This window comes from Haemaphysalis longicornis, unplaced genomic scaffold (genome assembly GCF_048455015.1).
Source record: "Haemaphysalis longicornis isolate Haplotype H1 unplaced genomic scaffold, Haemaphysalis longicornis Haplotype H1 scaffold_3, whole genome shotgun sequence".
NCBI classification, from domain to species: Eukaryota; Metazoa; Arthropoda; class Arachnida; order Ixodida; family Ixodidae; genus Haemaphysalis; species Haemaphysalis longicornis.
The window spans coordinates 168,912,028-168,938,353 of NW_027526335.1; the positions used below are offsets into that span (position 1 = coordinate 168,912,028).

A 26,326-nucleotide genomic window follows, 5' to 3' on the forward strand; every position below is an offset into this window, starting at 1 on the left:
CAAATACACAATTACTGTCGTCCGTAAATGATTTATTGCGTATGCTCGATGCATCTGGTCAGGCTGCCGTCATTTGCATAGATTTTACCAAGGCTTTTGACAAAGTACCTCATTGAAAACTGCTCCGCAAACTTGAATATATTGAACTTTTCTCTGTTTTATGGTGGGTACAAGCTTATCTTATGAAAAAAAAAACAGTTCGTTGATGTTAGTAATTGTATTTCAAATGTATGTGGTGTTTCTTCTTGAGTTCTGTAAGGAAGCGTAACTGGACCGCTGTTATTTTTAATTTACGCGAATGACTTGGCTTCTGCTATTACGGATGACGTTTCATTGCGGTTGTTAGCGGATGATTGTGTTGTTTTTAAACAGGTCTTATCTCCAGGTGATCATAGTTTACTACAAGGTGCTGTTTCTGCTGTTGACAGGTGGTGTGAAAATGGGGCATGGAATTGAACAAGGAAAAACTTTACTGCTGCGCATAAGCAGAAAAAAGTTACCGAGCTCATATTTTTATAAAATTCAGGATTGTGTTATATTTGAGGTCAAAGAATACAAATACCTTGGCGCCACATTTACAAGCGATCTAAAATGGTCTGCCCATATCTCGAAAGCCTGTGCGTCCGCAATATGTAAGCTTTACTTTCTCAGAATAAAACTCAGAAGCGCCCCGGCCAGTACTAAGATTTTAGCTTATAACACTTTTTTAAGGACTAAATTAGAATATGCATCGTTAATATAGGACCCACATACAAAAAAAAGATAAAATTCAACTAGAAAGGGTCCACCGCAAGGCCGTGCGATTTATATTTGGGAAGTACAAATGGGAGAACTGCCCTACCCACTAATGCAGGAAAATCAATTTCCGACCATGAAAACTCGCTTAAAGATCAGTCGTATTGTATTCTTACACAACTGTCTCTTCAGAAAAAATTAAAATAAACCTACCCGATTATGTAAAACCTCTAGCAACTAGGAGGACTCGTCACAATCAACAACATTCATTGGCTCCAATCTTCGCAAAAACAAATAACTACAAGTACAGTTTCTTCCCTGAAACAATTGAAGATTGGAATTCACTCGCTGCACAATTATTTATTTATTTATTTATTTATTTATTTAAACAATACTGCAGGCCACAAATGGGCCCAAGCAGAAGTGGGGGTGTTACAGTGCCGTTAGACCAATTATACAATATTTAGCGAGGTAAAAACGATAAACAGGACAGTACAAAATTATTTTGAAAAACACTGTGAATTAATAATACAAAATTTACAAGTCAAACATTTGATCAATAGATTTCAGCACATTATGGGATGAAAGAATTTCATGCGGGAGGTTATTCCAGTCGGTTATAGTGCGAGGAAAAAAAGAATACTTAAAATTGTTAGTGTGCGCTGTGATAGGAATGAACTTTGCGGAATGGTAAAGCCTGGTGGGACGCGATGATAACGGAGCCAGGAAGGCCGATGTTTCGAGTCTGATATTCCCGTGTGATAATTGGAAAACAAATTTTAGCCTATTCATTTTGCGTCGAGATTCCAAAGTTGGGATTTTATTTATTTTCATTAGTTCTGTTGGGGAGTCATGACGGAGTCATTATTTCTTTGTTCCAATTTCATCACCAAGGTAGAAAAACATCTCTTTTTATATTTTGGGGAGAAACCCTCATGTGAATAGTGTCATGCATTTAACGTTGTACCCTCTCCTGCTTAGACCAAATATTTGGCCTGAAGTATTGTCAGATAAATAAAGTTGAATACGGGGTCCAACACTTGCAGTGCTGTTTTTGTTGCAGGCTGGTGTACAATACAATAATAGTCAATCCTTGGCCTCACTAGGCCATTTAAGAAGTGCAAGCAAACACTTTTTGTCCATTTCCCATGACTGATGAGACCGTACCTTTAAAATGTTCAGAGTATTCAGGCTTTTCTTTTTAAGTGTTTTAGTGTGGGGTATGAATGTGAATTTGTGCTCTAATAAAATACCCAAGAACTTGTGTTCATTTTCTACTGGTATGGGCTCATCTTGTAACGCAACAGAAGGAACGGTACGGACACGGCGCCGCATGGAAAATACCACAACAGCACTTTTATCAGCATTAAACAAATTCGTGCTTGTCAGCCTATGTAACGAGTCGGTTGACACTTAATTAGATCTGGCGTTCACATATAGATGAATTACACGACCTAATACTAACAGGAATGTCGCCAACATAATTGGGGTATGAGAGTTTGTGGGAGGAGCTTTTTTTAGTGAACTCATTTTAGCAAAAAAAATCCGCACAGCTCAGCATTCCCTCCAGGGGTATGCCATCTTGTTGAACAAAGGTTCTAAACAACACGTTACCCAAACGAACACGAAATGTGCGATCAGAGAGATAGTCCAGATAGTCCTAAATAACATTGAGCACATTACCAGTAAGGCCAAATGACTGGAAGTCTATCAATATACCGTATCGCCATGGTCTATCCTACACCTTCTCCAGGTTAAAGAATTCAGACAAACAGTGTTGCTTCCAGATGTCAAGCATGGCTCATTTTTGTTTAAACGAGCTTGTAATTTGAGAAAGTACAAGAGTCGCTGATTTGTCATTGTTTCGAGCAGCTTAATTAACAGCTTGTCAAGGCGATAGGTCTGTAACTCGCAGCAAGACCCGATTCTTTTCTTTCTGTTAGAAGCGGTACAACAATAGCTTCTTCCCATGTTCTTGGGAAGTTACCTGTCTGCCATATTTTCTTAAAGAAAGAGAGGCTATTGCATGCAATGTGTCACTGTGTAGGTGTCTGATCTTGTCATAGCTGATTCTGTCAGCTCCGGAGTCTGATTTACCTTATGTCGAGAGTGCACTCATCAATTCAAGCATGGTAGATGGGGTATTTTATACCTCATTCGAACGTTGGTTCACCCAAAGGGGCTGATGCTCTGCTGTCTGCTTCTTCTGTAAAAATGTTTTTGTATGTGCAAATCGCTGACTACATGTTCAAAGTGCTGCCCAAGAACATCTGCTTGATCTTTTACAGAGTTACCCGCACTAATTACAAGAAGATTAGGATGAGTCGTGTACCTTTTTAGTTTGTTTATTCAAGTCCAGACTTTTCTAGAATCTGTATAAGACTTATAAACTATAGAAACCTGGTCCGAATTTTCTTTTTTGACATGCGGCGCGTACGCTTCCCTTTCGTTTTTTTCCGCTTACATTTGAGCAGGTTGTCCGCCGCGGGATTATAGCGTAAAAGTGCCCACGCCTGGTTCTATTTCGAGCGGGCACGCGCGCAGTCGTCATTCCACTGTGTTCTCGCTTTGGGGAGAGTCTGAAAAGCAGTTCCTGGAATGCTTTTCTGAGCACAGTCAAAATGTGGGCCGTCATCAGTGAACTTGTTGCTTCAACATCTGAATGGCTTATTTTTGCAAAGTTCGTTGTATGTGTTCCATTCAGCTGCCTGTTTTTAAATGTTCGAAGGTGTTCTGTGTCTTGACAATTATTTTTTGAAGATAATATATTTACAGAAAAATAGTCACTGCCGTAGGAATTGTTAAGTTCCTTTTATGTAATCATAGGCTGTAACGTTGCGGAGCCAATCGCAAGGTCTATTGAAGATGATGAATTTGAATTTTATTGGCGCAGCAGGCAAATTTGGCTATAATTCGCTAGACACAAGGTAATATACTAGGTATGAACACACTGTGGTAAACGACTCTTGTAACAATGATGTAACGCGGTAAAATCAGTTTCTGTAAAAGCTTGAATGCACTCAAAAGTTTAAAAACCGTTCATGTAAAAATGGCGTAACATGATAAAATAAAAGTTTCTCGAAAAGCTTCACTGCACTCAAAAATTTAAAAACCTTTTCAAAGGGAACCAGGAGTTCATTGCCTAGTAGTAAAACAGGGTTCAATGGAATGTGAAATTTATAAAAGTGGGAAAAAATTCACGACGCTTGTTTTCGTAACTAGGACACTCGATAAGTATGTGTATTACTGTAAGGCGCTTAGCACATGGCTCACGTTCTGGAGGCGGGTCTTCTCCTAGCAATAGGAGGTTGTGGGTCAAGCGCGTGTGCCCAATTCTTAGGAGACATAACACCACCTCTACAAATCTTTCTTTATGTCTGCAGCTCTGCCACTCTCTCAGGAGCGGCTTCACAAGGTGGGGCTTGTTTTCATTGAGTTCGGTCAATTCAGACTGCCACTTCTTTGTTATTGGTAATTTTAGTCTCCTTCTGTAATCCTTGTAGGGTAAACAAGTTTCCGTCACCTCGGGCTCTTTTGTCTGGGCTGCGAGAGTATCTGCGTTTTCATTGCCATCAATTCCTACATGACTCCGTACCCAACAGAAGCTCTCGTCTAAGTGATTTTTGCTACCGTCCATTAGTTGGTTGAACACTTGTTGAATAAGCGATTCTTGATTTTGTTTCCTAGACACAGGGCTGCAAGTACGCTGAGAGAGTCCGAGAAGATGATTGACTGCCGTGTCCTTTCAATGCATACTTTGTTTAAAACTAGCTGTATGACATGCAGTACGGCAGTGAAGACAGTAGCATCAGGTCTGAGCCCTTGGCATTCTTCGTAATAAGGTCCAATTGCAGCTGCTCCCACAGGCCTTTCTCCTATAGAACCATCTGTGAAGTAAGTACTACATCTGGCATACCTGAACTGGATATCTAAGAACACTTGCTTCAGTAGTTCCTTTGGAGTGTTGTGCTTATTGTACTTCAGCAAGGACAAGTAACATTGTGGCTTGCGGTATTCCCATGGAACATAAAGGGTTCTGTGGGTGACTAGCATGGTATCATAAACACAAAACTCAAGGGCTTCATTAAGAACCCGGTACCGGAAAAACATGGTTGGAATACTCCGAGGCTCGCTGGTAAAGCGAGTTTAAAAGCGAGGTTTCAAAAACAGCTGCCGACAAGGGTGAGTGGTGCAGGAAAGAATTCTCATTATGGACATGTTTCCAAGGAGCACTCTCCGTTTATTAAGTGACCATTTATTGGCTGCTGAATACAGGCTTTGTAGCGGAGATGTCTGGAAAGCCCCGGTGCTAATTCGCAAGCCTGAGTGGTGAATGGGGTCAAAGAGCTTTGAGTACAGATTCGCGACTAGATCCATAGATAAAGCAGCCATAATCCAACTGGGAACGAATCAGACTGTTGCACAGCCGCACAAGGCAGGTATGATCTGAGCCGCAGGTTCTATAGGATAATTGCTTTAAAACATTCATTGATTTCAGACACTTTTGTTTTAGATAATTATCATGACTTTTAAATGCTAACTTTCGGTCAGATATTCAACCAAGAAATTTGTGCTCAGTTCGAACAGGGATTTGGACCGATTTAATGCGCATCTGAGAATCTAACACAATTCCTCGGTGCAGACAAAGGCACGCAGACTGTTTTTTCTGCAAAAAAGTTATATCCATTTTCTTTGGCCCACTGCACCTGACGGTTTATGCCAATTTGCAGTTGCCTTTCGCAGGATGCTAGGTTGCACGAGGAAAAGCTGATCTGAATATTATCCGCATAAAGCGAATACATCGAACATTTCGGTATTACGCTTGCAACTGAGTTTAGTTTGACTAGCAACAAGGTAACACTAAAAACACCTTTCTGAGGTACGCCACTTCCCTGTGAGTACACATGCGATAATAGTGTTCCAAATTTCAATCGAAAGGAGCGATTGGAAAGATGACTTTTCAGCGTCCCAAGCATTCTGCCTTTTACACCATATCCCTGCAGATCTAGGATTATACCATATTTTTATGTGGTATCATAAGCCTTCGACAATTACTAAAATACGGAGACTCAGTGTTGTCGTTGAACAAAGGACTCCCTAATTTCAGTTTCTAAACGGCTATACCTGGCTTCAGTAGTGAGAGCATAATGGTTTCCTGCCACGCTACTGGAAAGTAGGCTTCAAGCTATATTTTATTGAAGAAATGTTGTATGGATGTTAAGGTTCCTGGGGTCAGATGTCTTAACATTTCATAAAGAATTTGGTGTGGTCTTGCAGCCCGTCTTCTTCCCTGAGCAATCGCCAGGTGCAGTTCAGCCATGGAAAACAGCGCATTATATGCATCTTCGTTACTGAAGTTTATCCTAATTGTTCTTTTTTCAGCCCGTTCTTTATGCCGTAGGAATACTGGGCTGAACTGGACACTTAGACAAAATATTCAGCTAGAATGTTTGCCTGCTGGGCAAGGCCTTTGTTACCATCAAAAAGTGGCTTGGTAAATACACTAAGTTCCACTCACTTTCCTGACCCTATCCCAGACCGTTTTAACTTACGTTACTACTTATGGAACTTACAAAGTCCTGCCATGAAGCCTTTTTCGACTGCCGTCTTATCACCCGCCGCGTTGGCTCAGTGGCTAAGGCGTTGCGCTGCTGAGCACGAGGTCGCGGGTTCGATTCCCGGCCGCGGCGGCCGCTTTTCTGATGGAGGCGAAAAGCAAAAACGCCCCTGTGTACGAGATTTCGGCGCACGTGAAAGATCCCCAGGTGGTCAAAATTAATCCGGAGCCCTCCACTACGGCGCGCCTCATCGCCTGCGTTGCGTCGGCGCGTTAAACCCCCACAATCAATCAATCAATCAAACAATCGACTGCCGTCTTATCTTGCGTGCCTCTGCTTTCAGTCGTTTGAAGTTTATTAGGCATTCGGCATTGGGGTAGCGTCTGAAACGGGACCATGCACCGTTTTGCTTCCCACGGGCGTGCCTGCAATCAGAATTCCACCATGGCTTTGACTTCCTGAGGAGTGTCCCGGAGGACGCCGGAATAGACACTTTTGCAGCTTCCAAGCTCCTTGAAGTTATCAGGCTGCAAGATTCATCCGAAGCCAAGTCCTGTATTTCGTGCAGTTCAATTTCGCACGCTTGTTCGAACAAAGACCAGTTGGCCTCCTCCAACCTTCACCTTTTGGTGCGCTCTGGTAGCATGGGTACTGCCGGTGTCGAGTCCAGAAAAACTGGGTAGTGGTCACTCCCGAGATCATTTTGAAGTGTTGACCAAGTGAAAAAGGCACTTAGGGATGGCTTTCAAGAGAGATATCGATGCATGATTTGGTTCGAGTTGATGAGGAGATTTAAGTGGCACTCCAAATATTGAATAAATGCAAAGGAGTTGCCGACGCTACAGGCTCGATAGGTCGTCCTCGTGTGTCACTTTTAGCACTTCCCCACAGTACATTGTGCGCATTGAGATCCCCCAGCAACAGGAAAGGCTGAGAAACTCAGCTATGAGCGTGAACATATCGTTCTGGGTCAGTGAAATGATTGTTGTAATATACAAGGAGCGAATCGGTAAGGCTATTCCAATGTGTGTTCTTATGGCTACTGCCTCTAGAGTTGTTTGAAGCTTCAGTTCATTTGTTGAAATCGACTGGGGAGTGAGGATTGCCACTCCTCCAGAAGATACAAGTGAATTTGTCCTGTCTTTGCGGTAAAGATTGTATTTTCTGAAAAGATTATTGTGGATAGAAGATAAATGAGTTTCCCGAAGTGAGATAATAGATGGTGTGAACTACTCCAACAATTCGTGAATGTCATCTATGTTACGCAATAACCCAAGAATGTTCTATTGTATGATTCGCACCATACCGGTCTTTTAGGTTTCTCTGTTGTATTCAAGGAGGTGTGGGGGAGGTGACGTTCACCTCCTCCTATCCCTCTTTTCTAGTTTCGCCTGTTGGACGCCCAGGCTTTCCGCGGCCCTTCGGTACCCTTCAAGGGTCAGGGGGTTCCCCAGAATGTTGCCGCGCAGGAGCCGCACCTGTAGCAGTGCGACGTCCCGGCGGCTCCTTGTTCTGGGGCGTGTCGACGGTCCCCCGAAAAGCGGGAGTCGACCGTACAACCGGGCCGGAACCCGCTTTGTTGCGTGTTAGCTCCGAAATCTCCTCCAGCCCATTAGGAACCGGTACATGGGCTTCTGGCTTGATTTGTGTAGAGGGCTGCCGGACTGAGCAGTGCGCTGAGCGGTCCACTCGGTCCACATGCGTGGACAGAGTCAGTGCCGGGCGTTGGGGTGGCCCTGACTCTGTGACAGGAGAGATCCGTAACGCCGAGACCAGGTTCGTCAGCTCTACTTGCGTGCCTACAGACACAAGCGATGGCGTAGGCCCCTGCCACACTGTCCCAGCAAAATTTCTTTGTTGCTGGAAAGTGTCTCTTCCTAGCCTCAGGGTATAATACATTCGGTGTGGTTTTGATTGTCATGACTTCTTTTTCCTTCTTCCAGACCCGACAGGATCTGGAGTACGCACCATGGTTCCCAAAACAGTTACCACAGTGGGGTTCTTTTTTGCACCTTTCATTTTCGTGCGCTTTTCCTCCACACCAGCGCATGTGGTTTTGCCGCGACATGAACCCCTCCCGTGTCCAAACCGTTGGCACTGAATACAGCGCCTTGGGTTTGGGATGTAGAGTCGCACTTTGCAACGCAGATAGGCTACATTCAGTGAGTGTGGTGGTGTGGTCGAGTTGAATGTTAAAACTACAGGTTTGGTTTTAATCTCTTCTCCGATTTTCCTAAACAGTATTCTTTGTGCTGAACCACCCATTGTTCTGCCAGTTCGTTTTATATTGCCGTCTCAGAGCAGTGAAACAGCTCGCACTCGGAGACCACGCGTTTGGAGAAGTTTAGTGAGTTGTGCGTTGTCACTGTCACATTCATGTCTTCGATTTTTGCAAGTTCCATGATTTTTGCACTCTGTTCTCTGGTGTGCACTTCTACCAGTACATCTCCGTTTCGGAGTTTCCTGGCATTGTAGTTTTTCCCAACTAGCTGATTGAGGACCTTGGCAATTGCAAACGGAGACTTCGTCTGCATGGGCTCCTCGACTCCTTCAACGACAAAGAATCGTGATAAGTTGTCATTGTTCTTTTGCAGGATATACTGAGCAGTGGCTTCGGTTCGGGCCCTTCTCAGGGACCGATCAAGAGATGTCTTGCTTTAAGCCATGAAGTTAGCTTCCGTTTCGGTGGGCAGGCTGGCCGCCCACCACTGCGCCCAACCAGGAGAGCGTACAGGTAGACACGCTAGCCATACGTGGTCACTATAACTTCATGTAAAATAGTCTAGGTAAGCCATTTTGCACAAAGTTCACGCTTGCTGCCTGAGCGTAAAAGAGAAAAAACAGGAAACAGTACGCGACAGGAGAGGCATGAAAAGATGACAGGACAGAAAAAGAGAGAGGGTGAGGAAGATAGGAAAAGGCAAATGGCTGTTTTCCCCAAAGCGGGTCAAGCCTGGGGTAGCGTCTGCAGAAAGCAGGGGCCAAATTAGAGTTGCTGCCGCCAGGGGGCCGTAAAGGCCCAAAACAACCCTGGCTTTTGCTCAGCCACCAGGATGCCCTTTTCTCTGAACACGGCTAAGCCACGCACAACCGGGGATTTGGTGGGTCCAACCCACGTAGGCCCGGGGTCCGCGGTGTCGCCCCTATCGTCACCTTGATTACACAAGGTGCCCCTGCGGGAACGTCTATGGCTGAGTGTGTTGCGTGGTGTTGTAATATGTGGGGTGTTTCTTATTAAGGGTTCAAGATCCGGGTGACGTGACAAACATTGCAATGAGTCGCCCTCGAGCATCTGCTCGCATGGATCCCCAGATGAAATTGTGAGCGTTAAAATCACCGGTTATGGTGACGGTTTATGGAGCTCATTGATGAGGTTGAGAAATTCGACGTTGGACAGGCGATAGTCAGGTGAAGTGTAGACAGAGTATTGTTATCAATTTGTCAAAATTATGGCTAACAGGCACAGCGTCAATAGACGTCTGTAGCTGAACGAACTGACAAGCCTCAGATTTTTGTTGCAATATTGCCCCACCACCAGACGGATGGGTGCAATTCTGTCGGTCTTTACGGAAAACAATGTACAGTGTTAATAATTTTGCCTGTGATATTCGCAAGTGTGTTTCTTGAAGGCACTATATTTGTGGTTTGTGATTGGAGAAGATGTAATATGATGATGCTGATGATTGGTGTTTCATGGCGCAAGGCCAACGGGGGCAAAGAGCGCCAGAAAAGAAGTTATATGATGAAGCGAAATGATTACCACAAAAAGGTAGGTATAAAAACTTGTAAATCGAACATAGTAAAATCAATTAAAGGTAATGGTGATGGCTGGTGTATAGGGCCAGATTTGATTATGCGTGATATGAGATAAGGTTTAAAAACTTAACATCTGACAAATAATCAAACACACGTTTCATAGAAACACTGGCATCGTCACCTAGAAACAGCGATGGATGTAGTGGGATATGCTGTCTGTAGAGTTCTCTGAAGTGTTTGTGTCGTGTTGTGTGAAGTGCCTTACATTGTATGAGGATGTGGATCACGGATAGGGCCTCTCCGCACCTGCTGCACTGGGGTCTAGAAGATCCCGTCAGCAGATACGAGTGCGTTGCATGGGTGTGCCCTATCCGTAATCTGGCCAAGGCGACTTCAGAGTATCTATTGCGTGTGTCGGTGGTGTATGGTCCCAATTGAGGTTTTATTACGTGTAACTTGTTGTCTGTTTGTTCACTCCAGTGTGTTTGCCATGTTTTGCGAAGTTGTTGTCTGATGTGTGGTTTCACGTCGGTGTAGGGTAATGTGGTTATGCCTACTGTATTCGAGAGTGTAGCAGCAGCAGCCATTCGGTCCGCTGCTTTGTTCCCGGCAATACCACAGTGGCCAGGGACCCAGCAAAGAACCAGTTCAAATTTGCGTACATACACAGACATAATACCCTTGACAATCAGATTGACAACGTGGTTTTTCGAAGGCACTGTTGACGACAGTGCCCGCACAACACTGAGGGAATCTGTATAGATAATGGATTGTGGGATGTGGTTTTGAAGTATATGATTGACAACAAGAAGTACACCGTAAGCCTCTGCCGTAAAGATACTAGTATGACTATTCAGAGTTCGAGTGACACTAAGGCCGGGCCCATGCGCCGCGCAGGACACAGAGATGGCAGATCTAGAAGCGTCCGTATAAAATTCAGAGCACTCATACTTCTGCTGCAGATACAAGAAATGCTGCAGAATTGCACATGTGGGAGCTCGCTTTTTATCTAGATGTGTAAAAGATGTGTCGCATGATACAGGGCGGAGATGCCATGGTGCTATAAAATCCGTTATAGAACTTTAGATTGTATCTAAAAAGGAGACAGCAATCTTTGACGCTTCCTCTCTAACTCTGTAAGAGAAGAGCGCAGAGAACGATGGTCGATTTAAAAGGAGTTCAGTCATGGACGTAGCATGAAAAACTGATTTAAAAGGATGGTGAGGCATGGATGAAATTTTAAAAGCATAAAGGAGATCTGTGTATGCTCGCTGACGTTGTAGGTTCCATTTGTTGCACTCCACATATAGGCTTTCGACCGGGCTAGTGCGGAAGGCGCCACACGCCAGGCGGAGCCCGAGATGGAGCACTGGGTCCAGCATTTTGAGGGACGTTTTACTTGCTGACCCATAAACAACGCTACCATAGTCCAGTCGTGAGCTTATCAAGCTGGTAAAAAAACGTAAAAGAAGTTGTTTGTCAGCACCAAAAGAGATGTGCGACAGCACCTGCAGGATATTCATTGTTTTTAAGCATTTATGTTTTAATTGTTTTATGTGGGGGTTGAATGTGAGCTTTTCGTCAAAGATAATACCTAAAAACTTGTGTTCCTTTTTGACAGGAATAGAGGAACCGTGGAGTCGAATGTCTGGATCCGGCCGAATGCCACGCCTCTTAGAAAACAGAACACAAGCGCACTTTCCTGGATTAAATTTAAAACCGTTGCTATCTGCCCAGCCGGTTAGCTTGTTAACACCAAGCTGGACTTGGCGCTCGCAGACAGACAGGTTACAAGACTTAAAGGATAATTGAACGTCGTCTACATAAATGGAGGAGGAAATCGATGGTGGTAGCGCCTTACGAAGAGAATTCATTTTTACAATAAAAAGGGTGCAACTTAAAACTCCACTTTGTGGCACGCCGTTTTCCTGCACATGAACCCTAGAAAGTGAAGTTCCAACTCGCACGCGAAACGTTCTTTCAGACAGGTAACTGGCAAGCGTGTTCATCATGTTACCCGACATGCCAAAGGACTTCAAGTCGCTAAGGATGCCGTACCGCAAAGCAGTATCGTACGCCTTTTCAAGATCAAAGAAGACCGTCATGCAGTACTGCTTGTGGAGGAAAGCATCTTTGATATAAGACTCTAACGCAACGAGTTGATCGTTGGTAGATCGCCCCGCCCTGAAGCCCGCCTGGCAGCTCTCGAGAAGACCATTGTACTCTAAGAAGTACACAAGTCTGCTGTTTATCATCTTCTCGAAGAGCTTACACAGGCAGCTTGTCAGGGCAATGGGGCGATAACTGGCAGGAGAGGAAGGGTCCTTCCCTTCCTTTAGGACAGCCACTACTATGGCCTCCCTCCAAGAGCGAGGAATGTGCCCCGAAAGCCATATTTTATTGTATAGGTGTAAGAGTGTTTCAAGAGTGTCTGGGTGTAGGTGTTGTATCATGGTGTATGTGATTTTGTCTGCACCTGGAGCTGACGTCTTACATGTGCTCAGAGCAACCTTCAGCTCATGAATTGAAAAACAAGAATTGTAAGAAGTGTGCGACTTGTTATCACGCAGGGACTTCTTTTCTACAGATGTTTTGTGTTTTATGAAAGTGTTTGTGTAGTGCGCTGAACTGGACACGTGTTCGAAGTGTTGTGCAAGTGTGTTAGCCTGGTCTTCCAGTGTGTCCGCTGTTGTACTAACCAGGGGCAGGCTGTGTTGTCTGTTGTCCTTTTAGTTTTCGTATTCGTGTCCAGACTTTGTGTGTATCAGTGTATGAATTGATGGAAGTGAGGAAGGTGCGCCAACTCTCCCTTTTCGCCTCACGACGCACTCGCTTCCCAAAAGCCTTTGCCCGTTTAAAAGAAATGAGGTTGTCTGACGTGGGGTACCGGCGAAGGACACCCCACGCCTTGTTCTGGGCCTCTCGCGCCCGCCTGCAGTCCTCGTTCCACCAGGGCCTCCTTGGGCTGCGGGACCCACTGGAGGCCTGGGGAATGGACTTTTCGGCGGCATCGAGGATGTGCGCCGTGACGAGTTGGGCGGCTTCCTCCACGTGTAGGTGTTCTATGGATGTGTGGTGTAGTTGAGATGTTTGTGTGAATGTGCTCCAGTTTGCTTGTGATTCATTAAACCTTTTATGGGAAGATGGACTGCTCGGGCCTGTACCTATATACGTCAATGAAGTGGGGAAATGGTCACTACCATATGGGTCTGTGCCCACACCCCACTCAAGACATGGAAAGAGAACTGCGGAACCAATAGCCAAGTCAAGATGCGAGTATGTATTGTGTCCTAGGTTATGGTATGTAGGCTGTTTTTTGTTGAAAAGGCATGCTCCGGAGGATGTAAGGAACTTCTCTATCAGGCGACCTCGGGCATCCGTTCTGGCGGAGCCCCAAAGAGAGTTGTGCGCATTAAGGTCGCCTGTTAGTATGTATGGTTCGGGCAGCTGGTCAACCAGTGCCTCGAAATCAAAGCTCAGAAGTGCAAAATCAGGAGAGATGTAAATGGAGCATACCGTTATCAACCTATTAAAAATTATGGTACGGATCGCTACAGCCTCGAGGACAGTGTTTAAAGTAACAGGGTGGCATGCTAATGATTTCCGGGCGATAATGGCCACACCTAATGAGGAGTGGGTGCAGCCAACCCTGTCCTTTCTGAATACCATGTACCTATTTAAGAAATTTGTTTGTTTAGAGTTGAGGTGGGTTTCCTGGAGACACATAATACTTGGCTGACTGGCATGCAGAATCTCATACACATCGTCAAGATTTTTAAGGAGGCCTCTGCAGTTCCATTGGATGATATTTTCTGTTCCCATTATTTAAATTTAGGAATGACTGGAATGTGTGTGTTCGTGTGTGTTCATGTGTCGTCTTTCGGGGCTGTTACTCTTGGATTCGGCTGTTTGGGCCTTTCTGTAGGCTTGGAAGTCGGTGGCCGCTCCTTGCGCTGCGTTGCAGGCAGGAACGGCCCAACATCCATCTCGTCGTCGGATGTCCGAGGGGTGCCCGACGGACCGGGCCCCCCGGACTTGGCCCCCCTTCGCGAGCCCTTCGTTTGAGCCGCCACCGTCGGGGGCGCCAGAGGTGGCACAGGCGGTGCGGTGGCGGTGGGAGCCAGTGCGGGGCCCGTGGTGTCCATCACCTCGGTACCCTCCAACGCACTGGAGGACGGGGAGACAGAAGCGGGAGCGGCACCGGTCCCGACAGGAGTGTTTTGCGCCACAACCGCTGCTGCCTCAGCAAGCGGCGTGGTGCGGGGTTGGGCTGCGTGAGGCAACCCAGCGGGGGGCGGGGGCGGGACCAGGTCAGACTCGCTGAACTGGGTCCCTGTGGACACCAGACGCCGCTCCGCCCCCCGGCGAGCCGCGTCAGCGTACCTCCCCAGGGGGAAAGAGGCGAACCTCTTTCTCGCCTCCGGGAAGGTGATGTTCTCGGTTACCTTGATGTTGATTATCTTTTTCTCGAGTTGGAACTTTTCGCACTTGCGGGAGTACGCTGCATGCGGTCCCCCGCAGTTTACACAAGTGAGGGTATCGGATTGGCAGTTGTCACTAGGATGATCGTGTGCCGCGCATTTCGCACACGTCGTTCGGCCACGGCAAGAGTTCGTACCGTGCCCGAACCGCTGGCACTTAAAACAGCGCCGCGGGTTCGGGATGTACGGACGTATTGAGCAACGGATAAAACCTGCATTGATGTGTTGTGGAAGAACTGCGCGGTCGAAAGTCAAGATAATGTGCTTGGTGGGAATCTCCTTGTCGTCTCTACGGATAGTGATGCGTCTCACGGCAGTGACGCCCTGATCCTTCAAGCCGGCAAGGAGATCCGCATCCGTTTCGTTCAGGAGGTCTGTCTCGGATATCACACCCTGCGAGCTGTTGAGGCTCCGATGGGGTGTGACCCGGATGTCAAGATCAGCCAGTCTAGTCTGAGCTAGAAGCTTTGCAGACTGCTGCTTGTCATTTATTTCAATTAAGAGTTCACCAGACCTTTGTTTTTTTGCATTTATACGATTTTCCTACTATGGCTTCAAGATACTTGGCAATCAAGAAGACTGACTGAGATGCAAGAGGGTGGGTTGGATTGAGCGATTCCATCACAAGAAATCGAGAAAAATTATCTGGTTCAGGAAATGTCAAAGATGGCAATGGGGGAAACGATACTTCGGTGCGGCCCCTTTTAGGGGGCCGATCACGGTTGGAGGGGGTTTTAGACAATACCATAAAGCATAGTATAGAAGCAGAGAGACGGGGGTACTTTCTCCTTTGACCTTACCCTGGTAGTCAAAGAGGTCCCGGAGCTCCCTGCCTGGTAGACAGGCAGGGAGCCCATCGGCTGAAGCTTGACCAAGGCTCCGACGGCCACCGTTTACGGCTTCTACCCTTCACCTTTAAACACGTCGCCACGGTTGGACACGACTTATGTTGGGAGCTCGGGGTCCGCGGTGTCGCTGCTCACCGTCACCATGAATACTCAAGGTGCCCCGTGCGGGGGAGAAGATGTAATAACTATTATCGAGATTTCTTTACAGCCCTCCACAATTCCAGTGCATAACACTTCCAGCAGCCATGAAAATCAGCAAAAGAGAGAAGAAAATGTTTTTGTTCCTCTTTCCTCTTTCTTCCTAGTAGGCCCTGTTTTGAGGTCCTTATCATAAGGTTCACTTAAGTTGCAGGGTTAGTTCCAGGGGCAATGACCTTACTTGCCTTTAGCTTGGTCGCTTTGCCACGACCTGTGGCACCGCGGTGCTTCTGTAATGAATCAAAGGAGCCTTACTAGGGCCGACATCCATGGCCTCAACACGGTTTCTGAGGTTGAAGGAGCCCCAGTACCAGAGTTTGTGCTAGGGGCCGTAGCCACAGCGCTGGACCCGGCTGGAACAGCAGAGGACACCGGAGCAGCCTTCTGCTGTTGCACAAGTGCCTGTCACAAAGCGAGGTCAAAATCGTTGACCTGACCAGAAGTCGTGCTGGTGGCCCTTGGGCCAGTACTAGGTCAAAGTGCAGCAGCAGGAGTCACGGTAGCGATTTTTTGCTGCATATTGGGGGGCTGCGATGGGACCAGGTGAGCCTCGCTGCACAGGGTTCCCGCATCTACCAGATGACGCCCGACACCCCGGCGAGCTGCGTCTGCGTAACTTTTGCCCGTTGCAAGGCATGCTCCAGGCGTGTTTGTGGGAACGTTACGTTCTCAGTGAATTTCATTTGGATGATCTCTTTTTCGTTTTTGAGAGATGGACATGCACGTGAGAAGGAAGAGTGTGGTCCACTGCAGTTTGGGCACTTCTTGCTTGTTATAATCGTCACTGGTGTGGTCAGTGCTTGGGCAGTTAGCACAGATGGCTCGGCCACGGCATGACAGAGTACCATGGCGATACATCTGACACTTGAAGCACCTTTGTGGGTTAGGTATGTGTGAACGCCCTGGACAAGAATTAAATGCGGCTTGGACAGATTCTGAAAGTGTTCGACAATTGAATGTCAAAACAATTTGCTTATTTCGGATTTCCTCGCCCGGACGACGCATGGTTATCCTCGGCACAGCTGTTACGCCTGCGTCTTTTAGCCTTTCGCGAAGATGCACTTCACTCTCGTGAAGTAGTTCTCGTTTAGAGATGATGCCTCGAGTTCTGTTGAGGTTACTATGTGGCGTGACTGTCTCTTTTACTTGAGCCAGAGTATCCACTTCACTTTTCACGTTTTCACTAAGGCCTTTCCTTTGTACTTCTACCAGCACGTCGCCTGAGGGAAGCTTTTTTTGCATGATTGTCTTTGCCAACCTGTTGTCGAAGCCTTTTGCAATCACGAACACCGACGTTTGTTCTAGCGGTACATTTTCCTCTTCGGAGGTCACCAGAAGGTATTTGCTAAAGGTTTCGACTGGTGGAGCTGGTCGGATGCTAATTTCTTCGGTGCGGTCCCTTTTAAGGGGCCGATCAGTTTTTCTTGGGGCAAGAAAGGAAGCCATAAATGCATGGTATACACTCGTTAGCAAGAACGGTCACCCACCACGGAGCCCTACAAGGGAAGGGGACTTTGAAGCACACGCTAACCGTACGTCGCTACTATAATGCTATGCTTGGAATCGAGAGTGATATCTTTGCACATGCTTACCCCCTCCCCCCCCCAGCATGGAAAAGCACTGAAATAAGGAAGAAATGATATAACTGGACAAAGTTAGGAAAGGAAATAGGGAAAAAAAGAATTGAGAGGGGTATAGGAAAAGGTGACTGGTTTATCCCCCCAGGCGGGTCAGACCGGGGGCACCGCCTGCGAGAAGCGGGGGCCAAAGTGGCGTGTTGCCGCTGCTGGGAAGCCACGACCATCGAAAACGAGCTCGGGTTTGGTTCAGCCACCAGGCTTCCCTTTTCCCCGGAAACGGCTAAGCCACGCATAGCTGGGACGTTTGTGGGTCGAACCCACACTTGATTGATTGTGGGGGTTTAACGCGCCGACGCAACGCAGGCGATGAGGCGCGCCGTAGTGGAGGGCTCCGGATTAATTTGGACCACCTGGGGATCTTTAACGTGCGCCGAAATCTCGTACACACGGGCGTTTTTGCTTTTCGAACCCACACTTGCTAAGGTCCGCGGTGTTGCCAGGCACTCAATGCCTAGTGGCATAGGGAACCCTGCGGAGCTGGGGACCATGGTAGCGCTACTGACCTTAACACGTTGACTGTGATGATGCTCCCTGCTGGGAAGCGTGGCCTCGTGACCCGGGCCATTCGGTATGTGGCAGGCCATGGCATCCCGGAGTGGGGCCCCCAACCACCCAGGATGATCATATCAAGACCAACGCAGAAGATCATTCCCCGCTTTTTCACCCACTTGTGGCCAATAAACGTTTATGCTACTACTACTTCTAGTTCTTAGTATAGAAGTGGCCGTTGCGAACATTGATATGAATTCGTAAAACTGTTCTTATTGGTGCACTATGGCTTTTAAGTCGGTGGGTGAGGAAGTATTAAATCCCATTGGAATGTAACAGGTGAGTGCCCTTTAAATGGGCTTCAGTAATAGCTGCACAGAGCAAGCTTAGGTCGGAATTAAATTTCCGTCTTTGCGAATAAATGTGTTGGATGTCGTCTGCATGACTACTGATTCCAGATGAAGCCGTGAGGCTGTCATTCGAGAGTTTTAGCTGACCGTGGTCCCCTCCGCTGCGATAGCAAGCGGGAGGGCATTGCGCATGCGTGGCGTGTTCCACCGCACGCGGTGGTACCGGAGCCGGGCCCCGTTACGCCTGCCGTGCGTCTGAGCGTCCGGGCAATTTATTTCACGCTGCCGGGCTCGCTGAGCGATCGGCACGGTTACGCACACTGACGCGCGGAATTCCAAGACGTCTGTCCCCAGCGAGGCGAGCGCACTACTGCGAACTCCGTTTCTTCAGTTGAAATGTAAGCGAAGAAGCTGCGAAAGTGCTTCCGAGTAGGCAGAGATGTCACACACCCCGCGAGGTTTAGAACGGAAGCAAAAACTGCGGACCGAAGCGCGAGCCGACTCATACGCAGCTACAACAAAGACAGCCTCGTCTTGGTTATTCGAAAATTGAGCGACTTGTTTTAAATTATTTAGGTCAATATATTGTGTCACCGAATAAATTACATGGAAAGGGTGAAATAAGGCATTAAACGTGGTATTTTACCTTTTTTGAGTCACCAAATTATCAGAGCTTATAGTTCTTTTTGGATGAAGGTTTGGTTTAAAAACGCACAGGGAACGACGAGTGACACGAATGATTCCACATGGACGGAGATGAGGTAAAAGCTAAAAGCTAAAAGCCTTTTGCTGCTGACCCTCCGCCTATGCTGACCGGGCCGTCGGGACCAGAGCGCACCATCAAAAAGCGGTCAGCTAAAACTATTTTTTCCATTGCGATGATTTTTGGAGTGTCCCGAGCAATCAGATGGTGATTCGTGACCACGTATTCTGCTAAAGCGTTCTCAGAACAACTGAACGCCAGCTGTCACGAAAGGACAAACTGGCGCCTCTCCTCATCCCCTTGCCTTTACGAACCAAGCCCCTGTGCCGTATATTCCGTGAACATGTGAATATCTGGCGCGTGTCCTACGGGATTATGGCGTCCAGGTGGCACACGGTCCAGCCAGAAAGATGCGCCTTGAGCTGGTGGGAGTGAAGGAACGCCTGCCCAAGAAGCGTTGTGCAGGAGTTGTCTACGAAATGGCTTGAGCATACTGCGAGAATGATTACTCCTAAAAGTTTAAGAAGAAATTGCCGCAGCATGCTTGTGACTTGAAAAATAAAATCGTTCGCACCTACGATTTAGCGGGACACGCGGTCACAAATGACCACACAATTGATGGCTCCAAAGTAAGAATCATCGCAACGCAAAACATGACAGAATCACGGCGACATCCGGAATCTCTAATCATACAGACAAGATCCACCTCAGCCAATTCAAACGACGGAAATCCAAACCCGATCCGCGCTCACTCTCGCAGCGATTACTCATGCCCATTTACACGAACTAAATATGGTGACGTCTTAATTGTGTACAATGGTTCAACGTCAGGAACGATATCTTGAACTGGTCGACGTCTCCTTTTTTATATCCAACGTACCCTACCGGCAACTGGAAGGGAGAAGACAGGATTAGCGCTGAGCACAGGACAAGTATGTTCTCCTTTTCTCTGTGTCGTGCCATTTTTGCGCTGTGAAGATGGGCCTTCATACATATGGCGTTGCTCTTGTCCATCCTCGGAGCCGTCCTACTGCACTGCTCTGCTCCGTTTTACCAACTCGCGATCCTCGGCATGCACTCGGTCCTAGCGCCACTTAAAATTTTCCGTTTTCCCCACGGCTTCATTCACTTTCTGCACCTCACAACGCGCCTGCTTGAAAAAAAGATTTAAGATCTTCAACTTAAACGTACGACATCAGACATGTGATAGAACGCACTAGTGGCTGTTTTTATGAATTACGTTTTTTTTAAATATTGTTAAAACCAGTCAATTGTAGAAAAAAAAGACGATTAAGGTATTACAATACTCAAGAGGAGTGGTAAGGCGCCGTACACTAAACCTGCACGGAAACAGAACAATGGCTGTTTAATATGCACATGCCATGGCATATCGGGTTCGTCATCTCGGTTCCGCGGTGGGTGGCGCTGTTCACCGGCGGCAGCAAGAATACGTGCCTTGCGTTGCAGCTTTTATAGGATAAGGTTTACAGTGCTTTATGCCCTCCTTAGCACGTGCGGTTTAACACTGCACTAGCCTCACTGCCGAATCTGCTGTGCATAATATAGTTTTAGCAGCACTGCTGCCGTCATGCAGTATATTTGCGAACGGTTGAGTTTGAAAAGGCCTAGCAAAATGGGAAAAACAAGAACGAGTACCCTGTTCAGGAGTTGCAATTTTAATCAGCACCGCTGAAGGGGAAACAAGTGGCAACGACCCTATCATAATTTTCTGTGGTTGGGCGGCAATACTTCATCGTTTGCCGAGAAAGTCTTATCGCATGTTTTAATGTTAATGATAAGGAATCAAAAATTACGAGTTCCAGAATTTTATCACCTACCGCAGACCGAGGTCCAAATACAATGTTTTACCTTAAGATACCATTGCAGGTCAATAAAAATGCTTATGCTAACTAACTCGCGTATCATGGGTAAGATCTGTTCCTGACACAAGCACACCCGTTCACTTGACTCGCATTAAGCAAGACAAAAAACTAAGTGATTCTAGTTTTTGTACCCTGTCCGAGATTGTTTTTCAAGTAAATAGTAATTTTAAAAATTATAGAAAACTGGTGGGTCTTGTGGCTTATTGTTGGAATAGACGTAACGAAGAGCTGTCATGAGCTGTCATGGTGACATACCTCGCTTGAAAGGAACTGGCCTTTGGAATTTTCTTATTACGCTTGGCTGGTTACCAATTTTTCAGAAAGGTGAGCTGTGGCCAGTGAGTAGATAAATACAGGACATACGGTGAAGGTTTAACTTTTCTTTCCCCTTGGTGAAGAGCCCACCACTTCCAAGCGCTTAGAATGCGATACACGCAGAAACTACGGCTTTCAAAACCGCCGCCTCATTGCATATCGCTTCACCTGCGACCCTTCGGGAGTGGTCATAGGAGCGAGTATTAGCGCGCGTCACGGCCCTAGGCGCCCTCGCGAGCCTCTTTCTAGTGCCCGCGGCTTCTCTACCCTAGAGCAATCTGCATTATGTGGTCTACGATAACACCATGTTGTTCACAGGCCAGAAAGCAGCATCAACAGTCCCCCCCCCCCCCCCCCGCACACACAGCCTCCCCTCTACAAACAACCCGGTGATAACACCAAAAAAAGCTTCGCTTTAAAAACGAGCTTAAAAGAAACGGAAGAGACCAGGGGGACAGAAAGTACGTAGCTGCCGCTACTCAGTCTTTGCTTGTGTCTGCATCTTTTCAAAGAGGTTTTCTTGGGTTCTTCTCCCCCTGTTCCACAAGGTTGCCACTGCTGCTTTTGATGTTGCTGCTGGTTTATGTACGGATGCGCCGTTTGGTTTAATCTCCCTACAGCTAATGCTGTCCTCCGCGTATCGCGACCGCTCTGTCGAGAAAGCGACTGAGGGGGGTAGCACGTAAGGGAGCCCTAGTTGACACGTGCATCACGTTCTCTGCGCTTGGAGCTTCGTCGCAATACAGACTTACACGTCCAAGGTTTCTCCCTATACCCCGTAATTCTGGAATCCACAGGAGTTCTAACCGTTCTAATAAATCGGCAATCGCGCAGGCACATCATCAGTCAAAAACTGCTACACGGAAGTTCTTGTGAACAAAGGCATGCCATAATGAAATATTCTCGTTGTATCAATTCCCACCCCTGTGTGGGACCTATGAATTTTGGTGTAAATTGGACGGTCCAAGCATAAGCAGGCTTTCCTTTTTGTTCACTCCCTTGGTTACTGGAATCCGTGAGGGGGTTGAATTAGCACACTTCATGCAATGGGAGGAATGGCCGGGATAAGTTGAATATTTTTTTGGTTATTTACTCACATATTGTACGGCAGCGTCACCTAAACTGTAATCGCTGCGACTACTGTAGAGGCGCCTCATTTTTCCTGGGTCACTGATGAATCGAACGCAGGCACCACAGGACATCGTTTTCTGAAAGTAATAAAAACCTATTAAAACTCGCACGAAACTTGCAAATGCGTTTTGATATCCCTTTTTCATCTAAAGAGCAGTAAAGCGACTTCATACGTAAAGCATGCATCTATCGCTCCAACCTACAGAGCACTTTCACGGGGGAAAGATCTTCTGTTCACCGAGTGTAGTATTTGTTGCGTAGCACGAACATAAACAGGGCTCCAAAAGTTTGTTTTTCGAGCTGCAAACTAAAGAACAGAACTACGCCGAGTCCTCTGTTTGCCGTAGTTGCATCCACAATTTTCACACCTGTAAAATACTGATCACTTCTTCGATAATATCTTACGACAAGTTAATTAAACTCGGAGTAATTGTAAAGTCTTCTCAGCGGTCAACTATCGTTATATTGTTAAGAACCTAAATACAAAAGAAGTCATCGATGTATTTATTTATATCTGACTATAATTTCGCAATGTTTAAAACTTCAACGAGAGTAACTAACTACGACACGTTAATAAAACTTACTGTAATGATGGAGTTATCTACGCGGTCAATTTTCGTGCAATGTTTGTCGCGCAAGTTTTTATAGCACCATCGGTACGAGCGTTTCCTGTACCACACTCTTACTTATACAGCAGAGGGGAATACTTCAATCTTTACAACATAACTTCAAACTAAATCACTGACAAGTAACTGCAATTCAGCCTAATCAAGGAGTAGCCTTAGCGGTCAATTGTCCTGTAGTATTTGTTGAAAATATTCTGTTAAAACAAGAGATGATGTGGGGTTTAACGCACTGCAGTCACACCTGGTCTATCAGGTGCGCCGTATTGGAGAGCTCCGGATTAATTTTAACCACCTGGGGCTTTAAAGTGCGCTCGAGATTTAGAGTGCACTGATATTTAAAGTGCGCTTCAATCTAGACACACGGCCGTTTTCTCTTTTCACCTCCATCAGAAAAGCAGCCACCGTGGTCCTTATGCTACCCGCGCCCTTGCGCTCAGCAGAACAACGCCATGGCCAGTGAGCCACCGCGGTGCGTGTTACAACAAAAGGCAGCCGTGTTCGGTAAGCATACATTCCTCTAATTTCCTTTGCATTGAGAGTACACGAAAATTTTGCAACATTTACAGCGCCCATTTGGAGTAATATTTACACTTGTAAATCTAACTCGGCGTGGATATACAGTAGTCAGGTGCTGATTGTCAGCAAATTGTTTTTCTCAAAGTTTCGACTAAACGATATTTTCCCACGTTTGCTCCTGGGAATTCGTAATAATCATGGCTTCGTCGGAAGGCGTTCTCGGCGCCCCCGGTTGACAACAGACGCAAAATCCTAGAGTATCCTACCGACAGACAGCTTTGCGGCAGAACACCGTTTATTCCAGGAAAGAACTTTCGAGGTCTCTTCTTCAGAGCAATTGGACAAAAACAAGGAGTGACGCTCAGAGCTACGGTGACAAAAAAAGCTCGTGACAAGGAGCTCACGCAGGGTTCTTTCAAAACCAGCTCCATTCAAGACGAATGAGCTGTATTTGCTACAGAACCTTGCAGAAGCAATGAGTTCTCAGTAAATAACGTTCTGGGACGCAGACTTCTTTTTTTACTGCGTAGAATCCTTCGCCGAGTATATGCACAGCCAGGACCGTGTAACACCCCGCATTCCTACAAAAACATTTGGGGGTCGTTCCACCGTTAACCGTTATAATAATGTACATGCAGACAATTGGTCGCACAGACTTTTTGAAAAACCAAAGAAATAGAAAAATGTTCTAAAATGACAAAAAAGTGTGCATCGCTTACATCTCCTGAAACTGAAGAATAACGGGAAAAAATCCTCAAAATATATTTCAAAATACGAATAAAAATAGATAAAATGACAAACTGTAGGATACCCTGCATTTCCACCAAAAGGCAGATTTGGCGGAAGTTGCACCTTTATTCCCTATCAGCGGAAGTGGAGATAGTTGGTCACGCAGAATTCTGAAGAACCAAAATATAGGACGATCAAAAAAATCACAAAAGTGATGCAACAACATCAAAAGTGTGCACCCTGTAAATCTCCCACAGAAGCTTAAGAACACGCAAAAATTCCACTTAAGAACGCTCGAAGTACGAAATAAAAAATAACTGAAATGGCGAACCTTCTCAAGTCCTGCATTTCCACAAAAGTGCACGTTTGACGTAGGTTATATCTTCTGTCGTTATAAAAGCAGGAACGGAGGTAAAGGGTCAAGAAAATTTAGAAAAAACTCAAGATAGGAAATTAATATGAAAAAGGTTCAGCAAAATGACCTGACAAAATTCCAAATATGCATCTCATACATCTCCCTCAAAAACCGAAGAATAAAGTAAAACATTGCCGAAAAAACGTTCAAACTACGGCTGTATTCCAAATACAGCAATGTTTGCCTCTAAAGAACTCAGACTTCACTGAAAAGGCATAAGAATGCTACGCATTAGTAGACAATTCCCTGAATTTCCGTAATTTTTTTTTTCGCACAAAGTTACGAAGTTGAAGTTTTCAAATTTCATTTCGACAAGTAGACTGTACCGCGCTGTTGGAGCGAGCACGAATATATTTATAGTTACGATGTTTATGAACACTGCTGGCTAGTCTATTCACAGCTTCTTAGATAGTGGCTTTTAGTAACAGCTTCGTTCAGATGAAAGTGCGTAATACCTTGTGCGTAATACCCCACTTTGACGCGATATACTGTAGCAAATCTAATTGTAGACAAGATTTGAGATGCAGTGGTCACCTGTTTTTCTGGTAAATACGCAATAAATGTTTAAAACGAGCCCGAGCAACTAAATTCTCCCCCTAGTTTTAAACTTGTGACGAGGGTGTCAAGTTGCCACTTGTTCAATTCTTTTGTTAAAACCTACATATTCGTCGTAATTAAAAATTGCGATGGTTGTGCGAGCACATTGTGAGTGTGAAGCTCGGCAGAGTTGAAATTATTTGTTGAAGACTACAGTCTTTCTTGGGCAAACTTAAGCGCAGAAATTCTGTTCTGTCTGTCTGTGTCTGTCTGTCTGTCTGTCGACTCGATTCAGCCACCCGGCCCAAGAAACTGTGCAATAGTCTTATATACCAACAGCCAAATCTAAGCGTCTAATTCCGGTGTAAATTTTCATACTTGCAAAATTTTTGAACAAGAGCAAGGCATTACGCAAATATGAGGCACAAAACCAACACATTATTTGTAGTGTTCCTTTCTTAAGATATTCAAGCGATGCAGCGTGATGCCGGAAGCAACCCAATACCGCTTGCGCTTCTCCGGCTCTGCCTCTGGCATATTCTGTCACCAGAGGCCACCAGAGCTCCCCGCCCCCCTTCTCGCCCCCCTTCTCGCATTTCGCTGGGATCCGCCCTCAAGACGTCGATAACTGGTTAGCTATGCTCCAGTCAGTGCGTTTAACCATTATTGCGATCCTCGTGTTAGCAGCTCCACTGTCAGGATGGGTGGCCGGCATTCCAGGCACCAGGCTCTCCACAGGAAGCAGGAGACCCCGAAGAACGAGAGTGCAGCCGTTTATTTCGACTGCACATCTCGAATACCCCATTTATAACTGCACAAACCATGTATTGGGTTTTGGTGAACTATATTGTCATGAAGCCAACTGCGTCATATTTGGCTTCGTGACAGTATAGCTTGGGGTTCCTTAAGTAGGCGTGAGAGAAGAGAAAGACGTGAGTAGAAACCGCCATTTCCAAAAACACTACGAACAATCGAACATTTTTTCTAGACTGGCGCCGTTTCTTAACACCTAGACAACTGTTTTAGAAGGGCGCATTTGTGTGTGTGGGGTTCACTTTTTCGATTCAACTTATATTTTCTATTGGCGCAACAAATTTGGTGTTTGTAAAAAGAAATATATATATATATATATATATATATATATATATATAAAATTGGACTAAAAATTTTCTTTCTGCTTCAGGTCGTTTGAATTGCTGAAGGGTGCTAATAATGGGCAATTAGTGTTAAATAAGTTTTCTTTTACAGCCACTTTACGAAAATATTTTACTATTTTGAAGTCCCGACGTATTTCAACAACCGATTTAGCCCTGGCCAATCCCCCCTTGTGGGTACGTGCTGGAATCTTTGCGGACATCATCATCATCATCACAGCCCTGGAGACAGGGGGTCTCACTATCCCCCCCCCCCCCTGTG

At 46.1% G+C, this 26,326-nt stretch overlaps 1 protein-coding gene across 1 annotated transcript in view; it reads right to left on the reverse strand.

The window, feature by feature from the left end:
* Window positions 1-26,326, reverse strand: part of LOC144175650 (E3 ubiquitin-protein ligase MIB2-like) — a 207,554-nt gene that overhangs the window by 77,985 nt on the left and 103,243 nt on the right. The window contains exon 8 of the mRNA XM_077704699.1: window positions 22,054-22,164. Within this exon, the coding sequence (XP_077560825.1) occupies window positions 22,054-22,164 (111 nt within the window). The remainder of the gene's footprint in view (window positions 1-22,053; window positions 22,165-26,326) is intronic.